We start from the raw sequence: 14,018 nt of genomic DNA, 5'->3' as shown, positions 1-14,018 counted from the left end.
ATTACTGGGACAACACATGTTAGAAAGTTGTCTTGAAACATTTAAATTTCTTTTGTGAATTTCACAACAATATTGGAGACATAAATCATTGAAAACAACCACAGTGGTTTTAAGCACCCTGAGATTTAATCATGACAAAAACAATACAAGGAATATCAGGATACACGCCTTTTCCCAAGTTCAATTTCTTAAAATAATTTTTATCCAAATCTTTTACTGCACAATACTGATTATGTAGAGTGAAAAGCCAAATAAAATACTTACACCTAAAAAAAACAACAACTTATAAATTAGATCACTTAATTAGGTGAGATAGATCTTGTAGCACCATTATTTTTTCTCTTTCACCAAAATGATAAGCCTGTGATTTAAATGTCTGTCACAAAATTGTATGAGAGAGAGCTGTGTTGATCAGTGGTTCAGCTTATCAAGATGATAAAAGCATTTTATCACTCTTATCACATGTATTCTTCACTAAATAAGCATAAGCATTTCCAACACTTAGCATTAAAAATCTGAAGGGGGGGAGTTTTTGAAATCGCTCCATTATTCCTTGGACAGGTATGTGTAGGACATGGGATGTAGGCAAGCTGCAGGACCACCTCCAGTGCCGAAGCTCTCGGGTTCTTCAGTTGCTCACAGAGCAACTCGAGTAACTACTGATGTCAGGAGTCTTCACGATCACTCTGCTAATGCTAAATTTTTTGTCTGAATCTTAGCCAAGTGATCTGATATTCCAGCTTCAATTTTGTCACACTGAGCTAAGAAACCCTGCGTATGAGGAATAAGATATTATTATTTTTTTTTTTTAAATCAGGTGGGTATTAAAAATCGGGAGTTTGGTTTAAAAACTGTATACTGCATAATAGTCTGAGGTGAATGTGTATAATATTATCACTATATTGAGAAGTTATACTCCTACCTGTACAGTTTTCACAAGTCCTTTCTTTTTCATCCTGCAATCACTAAAACTCTCAGGCAAATTCTGCACACACAAAAAAAGGTTTTATCATTACAATTAAAAAGTGCACAAGCGTTTTGTAAAATTAAATTACTGAATAACAGCCATTCATAATGAAATAACTATTTAAATACTCTCACTGAGCACTTTATTAGAAACACTACAGTCCTAATAAAGTGCCCAATGTGGTCTTCTGCTGTTGTAGCACATCCGCCTCAAGATTCGACGTGTTGTGCATTCTGAGATGCTATTCTGCTCACTACAATTGTACAGAGTGGATATCTGAGATACCGTAGTCTTTCTATCAGCTCGAACCAGTCTGGCCATTCACCGTAGACCTCTGTCATCAACAAGGTGTTTCCGTCCGCAGAACTGCCGCTCAGTGGATGTTTTTTGTTTTTGGCTCCATTCTAAATAAGCTATAGAGACTGTTTTACGTGAAAATCCCAAGAGTCCCAGCAGTTAAAGAAATACTCAAACCAGCCCATCTGGCACCAACAATCATGCCATGCTCTAAATCACTGAGGTCACATTTTTTACTCATTCTGACGGTTGATGTGAACATTCACTTAAGCTCCTGACTCGTATCTGCATGCCAGCAATTGACTGATTAGATAACCGCATGAACAAGTAGGTGTACAGGTGTTCCTAATAAAGTGCTCAGTGAGTGTATATTCATTATATTGCAAAATCTAAAAATCAGTTTTGTAAAAATAAAAAAAATGCAAATTACAATTCCATCAATCTCCTCCAGAAGTTTCATGAACTGCTCAGCGGCAACTTTCACTCTGTGGTCCAGTTTGTTAAGAGCCTCGGCCTGCAAATCCTTTGCAAGAAAACCCTGGAAATTATCCATTGAATAGTAAATATTAAGCATAAGGAGAAAAAGAGCGACGGTTAAAATTACATTTCCTATGTCTTACATTCTTCAGTCCGTTCAGTTCACCATCCACTTTCTCAAGCTTTTTGGCTGTTTGTTCCACTGACTTTTCTATGTCTTTGAGCTTTTTAAGCTCAGCTTCCTCTTCTGGGCTGTTCTATAAAAATAAGGCAAGTAGCTTGTTTGACCCAAACAGACCCAAAGATAATACAGTCAAGTCTTTATTAGACAATTAACAATACATATATGTGGATTTATATACAATGCACATCTTACCCTCTTTCCAATCATCATTAGTTTACAACCCTGCTTTAATCCAAAGCTTGACAGAGATTCCTCCATCTCTTTCAAAGATTTCCCTGTAGTTGGAGAAGGCATGAAGCAAGTCAGAACAACATACAGCGAGTTACAATTTAATTGATGCAGATATTCTTACATTCAGTCACACGGTGTTTTTGTTGCATTGGAATACATACATAATGATACTTTTATTTCAAACATTCCTCTGTTTTGAGTTCGCAACCTCTGAAAGATAAACGTTTACTCACCCTTTGATCATTACTGTTGTGTTTATACCCAAAACACAGGTGAGCATTTACAAGTAAGTACAGTATAACCAACACAGGAAGCAAAAAACGGAGGTGCACTTTAACCTCTAGCCAAAAGCAGAGCATAGTACCTTTAAATATAATTTTCTGGGATGGTGCTGGTACTCCTGTGGCTTCTGTCAGTGCCTCACATAAATCCTTTAATAAGGGTTCGTGTCCATCTTGTGCAGTTAAAGTGATGTTATGTTTGGTCGTGCCTAAGATAAAAACGGTCAATAAATCAAAGGCAGTGGACAGGTTAAATATTCAAAATGATGTCTAACCAAGCCAGAGAGCTAGCTGGCATATTTCATCTGCGAATCCAACCTTTACATTTATCACACAGCGTACTTTAATGAGACAGTGCACTCATCTAAAATTAAACATGTTAATTCGATATTTACTTATAGCGAAACAAACGCCTCTAGTTTAGAGTGATGTTAAGCTGATGTACAGCTAGCTTCATTTTCAATTCTACTAAGACGTATAAAATAACCTCAACAATAAGAGCGACTATATTTACATTCGATATATGTCAATGATGTTAAAGGTGGTCAGTTATATTTACCATGAGCAACTGTCACTGTCAAGGTGTTCTCCGCCATATCGGCACACTGTTAGCTATCCCACTTCACCGTGTGTACATTTGCAACCGGAAGTGAGGTACTTGTGCGTGCCACGCCTTTTCTTTTTCCTTTTTAATCAGAACCCTTCTACATACCTTACGAGGGTGGTGTACATACCATAAAGCGGGGGTCCAATAGACAGGGGGCGGGACACTGGCGAGGATACAAGAGGCCGTTTTTTTAAATGGATGTCTATGGAGGAGATGCATCAGTGTGCTGAATAAACTGCTTTTGTGAGGAAACAGCTCATCGCTTAGTGAACTGACCACATGTCCGCTAATCTTCAACATTTGTTTTCACACTAAATAGTCCTTTTGGAGTTAACTATGTGTGGAGTTTACTACGATAAAGTTGCTGTTTTACAAGAGAAGACTCGGAAAATTTTGCGACAGATGGGTGTCAGTTTACGGCTCTCCCCATTCATTTGTTTGAAAACTGCAAACGGTGACTTACTGTCGTAACACGCTAGTTGACCGTCTCTACCATAGTCTCTACAATGGTAACGGCGCAGACGGTATAGAAGGTCTCTGTTTTCAATACTTCATTACATACATGGGGTCAGCTAACGAATATTTGAGAGTAAGATTTGATGTTGTTAATTCAAACATATCCTATTTGTGTAAAACTGTTGCAGAAACTGTAAAACATCTGTTTTTGTGTTGCAGTTTGGTGCAGATCTTTTGGAATGAAGCATACAACAAAATAACAAATATCTGTCATATGTGTTATTTCTTCGGGAAATTGTGAAATTTGGTCTAATAATTAAGGGGGGAAATTATTGTTTTGTTTTAAATAATTGGACGATTTTGTTAAAAATGTGAATCTATAAATGTAGCGTTTTGAAAACACCACCCCACCTGCATGTTTTTTAAATGGTGCTGTCCCATTGTTTCACAGCCTTAAAAATCCTCAAGTCAGTCATTTGTATTTTTACAACAAATACTGTATTGCATATGGTCATTTGCATTATTAATAAAAATACACATATATTAGACAAATATGGTTCCATATAACCAATATAACTTTTTATTTTATTGTTTATTTTTCCTTTTGTGTTATTTAATTTGTCTAGCTATGTACAGGTTTTTACAATTTGATCTCAGTCTGTATTGAAGTGATTATTATGTTTTATTATTTTTTGGTTTGTTCCCCATGGGTATTTGCCTTTTTGTTGCAGAATTTGATTATTTACATCTTTGAAACATTACCCCGGGCCCTTTGATCAGGAGTGCCACTTAGGTCCTCTATGGCCGCAGGCCTCTGGGGGTTTGTGAGGGTACTGCAGGGGATCCACAGAGGATACATACAGTTTTCTTTCAAAGATTTTATATATTATTAGATATATAATATAGTTAGACATTTCTAACTATTTGAATGAACATTAGATAATGATCTGTTAAGCATTATTTAATGTAATAAATGTCAGTTAATTAAAAGTTATTATAAAGTGTTATGGAAAAAATCTAGCTTTTTTTATACTGAGGGTCCCTGGGTTGGCTAAGAGTCTGGGTTGGGTGTCCCCGTGTCTGCAAAGATTAAAAACCCCTGCTCTATGCTCATTGTGCCAGAGGGAGAAGGGGCACTCCCATAAAAATGTTCTCCAGTGTCCTGCGAATTTTACATTTACATTTACATTTATTCATTTGGCAGACGCTTTTATCCAAAGCGACTTACAAAAGAGGAACACATAAGCGAATCATCTTAAGGAGACAGTGGTAGGAAAAGTGCCGTATTACAAAGTTTCATTAACATCAGAATAGCATTCAAAACAGATTGAAGTGCAACAAGGACATTTTTTTTCTTTTTTTTTTTTAGTGACTGGTTAAGTGCTCATGAAAAAGATGTGTTTTTTTTTAGCTGTTTTTTGAAGACAGAAAGTGAGGTCCCCTTGGAGAGAATTGGAATGGACCTTGTCGGGCCATTAGAACGGTCAGCACGTGGACATCACTTTGTATTGGTCCTAGTTGACTATGCAACGTGATATCCGGAAGCAGTGCCTCTTCGCAACATCTCAGCACGCAGTGTTGCGGAGGCACTCTTCAAAATAATCTCCCGGGTGGGGATTCTGAAAGAAATCCTCACCGATCAGGGCACAACGTTTATGTCACGGACACTACGCGAGCTGTACGAGTTGTTGAGTATTAAATCGATTCGCACCAGCGTATACTATCCTCAAACGGATGGCCTGGTGGAATGATTTAATAAAACCCTCAAAAACATGATTCGTAAGTTCGTGCATGACGATGCTAGAAATTGGGATAAATGGCTCAACCCCCTGTTATTTGCAGTACGAGAGGTCCCGCAAGCCTCCACTGGCTTCTCCCCATTCGAGCTGCTGTATGGGCAACGCCCACGCGGTGTGCTTGATGTATTGCGAGAGGCCTGGGAGGAGGGACCTTCAAACAGTAAAAATGAAATTCAATACGTTCTTGATCTTAGAGCAAATCTCCACACTTTGGGGCAGCTAACACAGGAGAATTTGCTCCAAGCTCAAGAACGACAGCGCCGACTGTATGACAGGGGAACTCAGCTAAGGGAATTTGCACCGGGAGATAAAGTGCTTGTATTGCTTCCCACATCAAGCTCTAAATTACTCGCCAGGTGGCAAGGACCATTTGAGGTCACACAACGAGTGGGAGATCTCGATTATGAGGTTAAACGTACCGATAGAGGGGGCGCACGTCAAATATACCACCTCAATCTCCTGAAATTGTGGAGGGAGGCGGTCCCCGTGATGTTGGCTATGGTAGTTCCCGAGAAGGCGGAGCTCGGACCGGAGATGAGTTCAAAAAATAAACAGTTCACCCCGGTCACTTGCGGAGACCACCTCTCACCGAGTCAACTCGCAGAGGTTGCTAGGTTGCAACAGGAGTTTGCGGATGTGTTCTCCCATCTACCGGGACGTACAAACCTCATCCATCACCACATCGAGACCGAGCCGGGGGTCGTGGTACATAGCCGCCCCTATTGATTACACGAACGCAAGAAGAAAATCGTTCGGGAAGAATTGGATGCAATGCTCGATATGGGGGTAATTGAAGAATCCCACAGCAATTGGTCCAGCCCAGTTGTTCCAGTGCCTAAGAGCGACGGGTCTGTACGGTTCTGTGTGGATTATAGGAAAGTCAACGCGGTGTCTAAATTTGATGCGTATCCAATGCCTCGCGTTGATGAGTTGCTCGATCGGTTGGGCACTGCTCAATTTTATTCGACATTGGATTTGACAAAAGGTTATTGGCAGATCCCCTTGACACCAATTTCCCGTGAAAAAGCCGCCTTCTCCACACCATTTGGATTACACCAATTTGTGACACTTCCGTTCGGTTTGTTTGGAGCCCCAGCTACGTTTCAGCGTCTCATGGACCGAATCCTCAGACCGCATTCAGCTTACGCCGCTGCCTATTTAGATGACATCATCATTTATAGCAATGATTGGCAGTGGCACATGCAACATCTGAGGGCGTTTCTGAGATCGCTGCATCGAGCGGGACTCTCAGCGAACCCAAAGAAGTGCGTGACTGGGCGGGTGGAGGTACGGTATCTGGGGTTCCACTTGGGCCATGGGCAGGTGCGTCCCCAAATTGACAAGACAGCGGCGATTGCGACCTGCCCGAGGCCCAAGACCAAAAAGGGGGTGAGACAGTTCCTGGGGCTGGCTGGCTATTATAGAAGGTTCGTGCCTAATTATTCGGATGTCACCAGCCCGCTGACTGATCTCACTTAGAAGGGAGCTCCAGACCCGGTCCAGTGGACGGAGCAGTGTCAGCGGGCATTCACGCAAGTTAAAGCCGCACTTTGCGGGGGGCCGCTTTTACATTCACCTGACTTCTCTCTCCCTTTTGTTTTACAGACAGATGCTTCAGACAGGGGGCTGGGGGCCGTACTCTCACAGGTGGTGGAGGGGGAGGAGCGCCCGGTGCTGTACATTAGCCGTAAGCTCTCGTTGAGAGAAACTAAGTACAGCACCGTGGAAAAGGATTGTCTTGCCATCAAGTGGGCTGTCCTCACTCTCTGATACTACCTGTTGGGGCGGGCCTTCACCCTTTGTTCCGATCACGCCCCACTCCAGTGGCTCCACCGCATGAAAGATACCAATGCCCGGATCACCCGTTGGTATCTGGCTCTTCAGCCATTTAAGTTCAAGTTGGTCCACAGACCGGGAGCGCAGATGGCTGTCGCCGACTTCCTTTCCAGGAATGGGGGGGGGAGTGGTAGGCAGACTGGATGCCGCCCCGGCCTGAGTCTGGCGGTGGGGAATTGTGGCAGCGGGGGCATGGTCAAGCATCTCTCCGGAGAGAGAGAAAGCGGTAAGGGTGCTTACACCTGAGCTAAATTATGTCTAACACCTGTCTCTAATTTCAGTGAGCATGGGGAGAGCGGCATAAATAGAGCCACGCCGCAGGTAGACGAGAGAGAGAGCCTAGGCACCAGAGACCCTATTGTGAAGCCAAGAGCTTATTATTGCAAAGCTGAGAGTTTATTTTGTGAAGTAGTTTGTTTATTTTTAGTGTGAATTATCGAACACAGTGAAAGCTCTGAAAGAGTGTATTTGCTGCAGTGGGGAGAATAAAACGCTTACCTGAACCAGGAAATCTGCTTCTCGCCTCCTCCTTTCACTGAGAAGTGTTACAAGGAATTAAACCAGTCAAGCACAGTTCCTGTGATGCCCAGCGAAGAGAGGGTGAAGAGTAAGTTCTGATGGTTGACTGTGTCGAAGGCTGCAGAAAGTTCCAGTAGATTCAGGACGGATGATCTGGATTCAGCTTTCTCCTGTCTAAGCGACTCAGTGACAGACAGCAGGGCAGTCTCGGTGGAGTGTCCACTTTTGAAGCCTGACTGATTGTCATCCAGCAGCTTGTTCTGTGAGAGATAGGCAGAGATTTGATTGAAAACTGCCCTTTCAAGTGTTGTTGCCATGAATGGGATGAGAGAGACTGGTCTGTAATGTCCTATTTGTGTGGGGTTAAGTGCGGGTTTCTTCAGCAACGGGGTTATTCGAGCCTGCTTAAATGTAGTGGGAAAAGTGCCTGTAAGTAGAGATGTGTTAATTATGTGAGTGAGTGCAGGTAAGATGGACGGAGAGATGGCCTGGAGAAGGTGAGAAGGAATGGGGTCAAGGGAACAGGTGGTGGGGTGGTTGGAGAGGAGGAGTTTAAAGACCTCAGTGTCAGTCAGAGGAGAGAACATAGAGACAGAGGAGTTGCATACAGGAGACAGGTGTTTGACAGGGTGAGGTGCTGAGAATGTATTGTTGATGGTTGTAACCTTATTAGTAAAAAAATATGGTGAAGACATCTGCTGTCAGTGATGTGTCTGGTGGTGGAGGAGGAGGGCAGAGAAGTGTGTTGAATGTTCTAAACAAGCTGCAAGTGTCTGTGGTGCAGACACTGTGGTGTGAATTTTATAACCCCGATTCTGAAAAAGTTGGGACAGTATGAAAAATGCTAATAAAAACATAAAGGAGTGATTTTTAAATTATTAGCTGTATTGAAAGCATTACAACTAAACAGTATATGATGTTTTACCTTGTGAATTTTTCACTTTTTTTTTTTTTAATGTACAGTAATTTCAAATCAGATGATTGCAACACACTCCAAAAAAGTTGAGACAGGGGCAATTTAAGACTAATAACAATTTGACGAGTTAAAATAACAAGGCGATGTGAAACAGGAGATGTTAAACAGGTGAGGCTATCATGTCATAGTATACAGTGAGCCTCCAAAAACAGCCTAGTCCTTCAACAGCAAGGATCATTGAGACTTGTCAATTTGCTAACAGATACATTAGCAAATAATCCAGCACTTTGAGAACAAAGTTCCCCAAAGACAAACTGGAAGGATTTTGGGCATTTCACCCTCTACAGTGCACAATATAGTTAAAAGATTCAAGGAATCTGGTCAAATCTCCGATCCCTCAGACATCACTCTCTTAAAAAGCATCATTCATCTGTAATGGATATCATTAACATGGTTTTGGGATTACTTAAGTAACCTTTGTTAGTCAACACCACTCGCCACTGCATCCACAGATGCAAGTTAAGACTTTGCTAAGCAAAGCAGAAGCCCTACATCAACACTGTCCAGAAGCGCTGCCAACTTCTCTGGGCTCGGTCACATCTTAGATGGAAAGTAGAACAGTGGAACTGTGTTTTTTGGTCTGACAAGTCCACATTTAAAATAGTTTTTGAAAAACACAGCCGTTGTGTTCTCTGGGCCAAAGAGGAAAAGGACCATCCAAGCTGTAATCAGAGTCAGGTGGGGTATCATTGACCATGGCATGTGTAACTCGCACATCTGTGAGAGCACCCTTAATGCAGACAAGTATTTATAAATTTTGGAGCAACATATACTGCCATCCAGCACCGTCTTTTCCAGGGACGTCCCTGAATTTTCCAGCAGGACAACTTCAAACCACATACTGCCCAGATTACAAGTGCATGGCTGTGTAAGCAGAGATTGTGGGTGCTAGACTGGCCTGCCTGCAGTTCTGACCTGTCTCCAATTGAGAATGTGTGGTGCATTATGAAGCACAACAAATGGCAACGAAGACCCCTTACAATTGTGCAGTTGAAGACCTGCATAATGGATGAATGGGGGAAAATTCCACTTTCTAAACTTAACAAACGTGTGTCCTCAGTACCCAAATGCTTAATAAGTGTTATTAGAAGAAATGGTGATGTTTCACAGTGGTAAACACTCGACTGTCCCAACGTTTTTGGAGTATGTTGTAATCATCTGATTTGAAATTACTGTATTTAAAAAATTTAAAAACTATGAAATTCACAAGGTAAAACATCACATAATGTTTAGTTGTAGTGCTTTCAGTATAGCAAAGGATGAATATAATTTACAAATCACTCCTTTTTGTTTTTATTAGAAATTTTCATACTGTCCCAACTTTTTCAGAATTGGGGTTGTAGTTGCATTTCCCCCACTAATTCTGTCAACAGAATCAACAGATCAAAGATAATCACAAGTCTTGAGTGAAGTAAAGCAAGGCACACTCAGGGGCATCAAAGCATTTTATTTTTGGGTATGCAGACACTTAAAATGTTTTCTTTGTTGATTGCATTGTGTCTTGCACCTGTGCACAAATTGGGTTGGATGTGCATATTTTTTCTTCATTTTTCAAAACATGTCCAATACCATACACCAATACAGATGTTTTTCAGGAAAAACTTCCTCTTACATACATAAACAAAACACTAGAGAACTGTGTTTATCCTCCTCTATGTGGCAGGGTAGGCCAAACTCATCAACCAGAATGCCATCATAAAAAATGTATTTAACAAATGTCACAAAGACAAATACTGACATGTTACTGAATATGTTTGTCTAGTCATCCTTTTATCAATGCAATCTGTACCTTATTGGTTTGAGTATCACTGGGCATTCCTTCGGGAATGGAGGATGCAGACATGGCCTCATCTAGGTAAGAGCTGTCATCATCCAGTAGTAACTCATCTCCCAGAGCATCCAACTCTGAAACAGAGAACAAAAGTGAAGCCCTAAGCTCCAAATACACACATACTGTACATGTACACATACAGAACTTACACACAACTACCTGCTTCCAGTTCATTCTCATCAATTTCTGGTGTGCCATAGCTGCGACTGAGGGATTCCTGCACCTCATTGGCCTCTTCCATCATGTCTACCAGTTGATCTCGCAGGTCCTATTAGTCAAATTAGTAATGAGAAGTCAACATAGTTTACTATTGATCACATTAAAGCATAATTATACAAACAGTCAATATCAAGATGATAATTTCTGAATACCTTCAATCTAATCAATCTTCACCTGTTTATATGCCTTCTTCATTTCTTTAGCTCCAAACTTCGTAGCCTCCATCTACAAAAGTATATATAAAATAATGGTTAAAATGTATCAGAATAACAATTCAGTGGTTAGGAGTATGGTACTCAGGGACAGATTAACCACCGCGCCAATTGAGCCTTTGACCAGGGTCTTCTAAACCCAAAGGGCCCCTAGCTCTAAACCAATTATTTATTTATTTATTTTGAGATACCTATTATAAATCCATGTAAATGTCAGCCTTATGTAAAATAATATTTGTTCGGCCAAATGTGTGCTGGACAACAGCAGTGCGAGCACATGCACTCAAGTGCGCGCTCAAGGAATTTGCGTCTCATAGGTGCAGTGCGTTTATTTGAAGGACTACGGAGAACAGTGTCTAATTTACAAAATGCTTCCAAACACAAAGATAAGGTGCAGTTTACCCTGGCTGTGCACAAATCTGATGGTTTAAATTCATATAAGCGACATGTGACACACACAAAGTATGTGTGCATTTGTGTCATTTTTAATTGTATTTCTTGTTAGAAAGTGATGTTCATAATGTTTAGGAATTTATTTATACAGAATAAGTTAAAAAGGTTGCAAAGTGCACTAGGACTCATATTCTCGAACTGAGGGACTTTTATTCTGACGTTCTCATGTCTGATGAGGGATTTTGTGAGATTGTGGGTAAAGTGAGTGGCGGCAAGATGGCGGCCAAGGTGGATGATCTTTCTTAATTGCGGATGTCTTAGGGGTGTTTTTTCCAAATATTTGTGAAGGGAGGAATTAATTGTCATACTTTATGGACTACATGTATTTTACATTGGATTGTTAACCAGACGATAGGTTTTGGAATCATTCCCCCTCGGTCGTATATCGATTTCCTCTCACAAAATGGAACCGAGTACGGTCAACAGCTCTGGTGGTGCCATTAAATGAAAAGAGAAGGCTGCTTCTAAAACATCGAAATCAGTGGAGACACAAAAAAGTCAAGATGAAGGGATAAGTAATGACATTTAGATGGCAGATCACTCGTACTCGTACACCTTTGAGAAAGATCTTCAGTGTATGCCAGATATGGATGACACGCCAGAAAAACCTCGTTCCAAAAAAGTGAGAGACGAGCCATCGCTTCTTGAGATGCAAGAGAACATTGTAACTCTTTTATCCAAGAAAATTAGTAAGAGACTATACTGAAATTGAAAAAGCAATTAAGTGTCTGCAGTTATTTTCATCTGTATCTGGTCTTTCCCTGAATATTAATAAATGTGATCTTATGGCTCTAGGTTACTGTAACTTTACAGCAGTATGCAGTATTCCCGTGAAAGAAGTTGTCAGATATTTGGGTATCAAGATATCTAAAAATATGGAAGTCAGAAATTAGTTAAACTTCACTCCTATCATTCAATCATTTGAAAAAGGACTGAATTCATGGCTGATGAGAGATATCTCTTTAACTGGTCGTGTGTTACTGGTTAAAGCTGAGGGTTTATCTAGGTTGGTTTCTACTGCTCAAGTGTTGGATATACCCCCCTCATTAATTAAAATGATAGACACCAAACTTTTTAGATTTATTTGGAAGAACAAATCACACTATATTAAAAAAGAAAATATTTGTAGGTCAAAAATTGAAGGAGGATTGAATGTTTTGGATTTTAAGACCTCTAACATGATATTTAAAATAAAATGGCTCCAAAATTATTTAAAAAATAAGCAAAGTATATGGTATACAGTACCTAACTTTATATATTATATATATACATATATAATAGAGTTCATACTGAAATGTGATTATGATATTAACGAAATACCCATTAAACTTGCAAGTTTCCACAAACAAGCATTACTTTCATGGACTCTTATGTATAGTCATAAATCTAGTCTTCAATCTAAAAATATACTTGCTGTTACTACTCACTGGAATTCTCTATTTAAAAACGCCTTGATTGGAGTAAAATCTGGATGACACCTCATAAGTATTGCATCACAAATAAAGTGAAAAATGTTTCATATAAAATTTTCCATCGAGTTTACCCAGTTAAGTCACTTGTGGTACAGCGTTTTAAAGTGAACATGGAAGATATTTGTGTTTTTTGGAAAATTTCCCCTGAGACTATTAATTATCTATTTTGGGAGTGTCCCAAGATCCAAATGTTTTGGAAAGAACTCAATAATTACTTACAAAGAAAAGCTATGATTCTTGTTAACTTTGAGGAAGTTGATGTTATGCTCAAATGTTTTTCATTTGATGGTGATAAAAATATTTTGTTTATATTTGATTTAATTATTATAATTGCCCGTTATTATATTCATAAAGTCAAATGGAATGAAAAAATGCCAAATTATAAACAATTTTAAATCGGTTAAAATATATTTAGAAACAATATCCAAAAGTAGAAACTTAAAAGCAAAGAAAACTTTACAGCTGTTTAATAGGTGTTTATTTTTTCTTTCTTTCTTTTTTTTTTTAACCCCTGACATACTGTATATGGTTATATGTACTCTTGTATGTAAATTATGTTTTGTCCTTATTAAAGTTCAATAAAAAATATAAATAAAAAAAAAGATTGCGGGTAAAGCAGCGTTTCTGCTCATGCCTCTTCAAAACGACTGAGTTGAGTAGCGATGGCAAGATCAGATCATTTTACTGACTTGGATAACACGATTTGTACTGCGCATGTGCGAAAACTCAAGTTTGCTGTCACTTCCTGTCATCGCCAACGTTTTTACAACAGTGTTCTACAGGGACGACTTTACTGTCACGATTTGTACTGCGCATGTGCTCGATTTTTTTAACTGTTAAAAATGTTTTTTTTTTATTGATGCTCAAAACAGTACATAAGTAATAACAGTCAACAACAAAATACATACAAAAAGAGAGAGAGAGAGAGAGAGAGAGAAAAAAAAGCTGGGGGTGGGACATAACTTAAATTGAACAAATTAACAAATTTTGAGAATTAAATGACATTAAAAAAAGGAAAAGAACTGCAAACAGATAATGTTTGAGCCAATGAGCCAAAATCTTATAATCATTATTTATAAACGTATTGGGTGCCAATTGTCAATAAAAAGCTAATCTTTGTTCTGTTTAGGAATGAGGGAAATTATTCCTTGAGTCATACTGGGAGGAAGTTTGTGGTTTTTAATGCATTCAATAAATACTT

The 14,018-nt window shown here is 39.6% G+C and overlaps 1 protein-coding gene and 1 pseudogene across 2 annotated transcripts; both read right to left on the bottom strand.

Annotated features, from left to right (window-relative positions):
• Positions 1 to 104: 104 nt before the first annotated feature.
• On the bottom strand, positions 105 to 3,145 carry LOC127443101 (BAG family molecular chaperone regulator 1-like). 2 transcript variants are annotated; one of them, XM_051701615.1, is made up of 7 exons: positions 2,997 to 3,145; positions 2,521 to 2,646; positions 2,118 to 2,200; positions 1,885 to 1,998; positions 1,695 to 1,802; positions 923 to 985; positions 105 to 771 (listed from the first exon to the last, which is right to left on the bottom strand). In XM_051701615.1, the coding sequence occupies exons 1-7, from the start codon at positions 3,031 to 3,033 to the stop codon at positions 682 to 684; spliced, it is 621 nt and encodes a 206-aa protein (XP_051557575.1). In that variant the 5' UTR covers positions 3,034 to 3,145; the 3' UTR covers positions 105 to 681. The 2 variants fall into 2 exon arrangements, with proteins under 2 accessions (XP_051557575.1, XP_051557576.1); XM_051701616.1 differs by having other exon boundaries at positions 1,695 to 1,787.
• Positions 3,146 to 10,238: 7,093 nt separating this feature from the next.
• Positions 10,239 to 10,905, bottom strand: LOC127442717 (charged multivesicular body protein 5-like; annotated as a pseudogene).
• Between the last annotated feature and the right edge of the window lie 3,113 nt (positions 10,906 to 14,018).

The sequence above is a fragment of the Myxocyprinus asiaticus genome, chromosome 6 (genome assembly GCF_019703515.2).
Source record: "Myxocyprinus asiaticus isolate MX2 ecotype Aquarium Trade chromosome 6, UBuf_Myxa_2, whole genome shotgun sequence".
NCBI classification, from domain to species: Eukaryota; Metazoa; Chordata; class Actinopteri; order Cypriniformes; family Catostomidae; genus Myxocyprinus; species Myxocyprinus asiaticus.
The sequence above is the reverse complement of the archived record's forward strand: the minus strand, read 5'-3'. Positions and strand labels throughout refer to the sequence as shown.

Bases quoted from the DNA above. Each gene is read 5' to 3' on its own strand.
- LOC127443101 (XM_051701615.1), bottom strand. From the start codon at position 3,033: ATGGCGGAGAACACCTTGACAGTGACAGTTGCTCATG. The intron at 2,647-2,996 runs GTAAATATAACT...TTTTTATCTTAG, and splicing joins GACAGTGACAGTTGCTCATG to GCACGACCAAACATAACATC. The intron at 2,201-2,520 runs GTACTATGCTCT...CTCCAACTACAG, and splicing joins CCAGAAAATTATATTTAAAG to GGAAATCTTTGAAAGAGATG.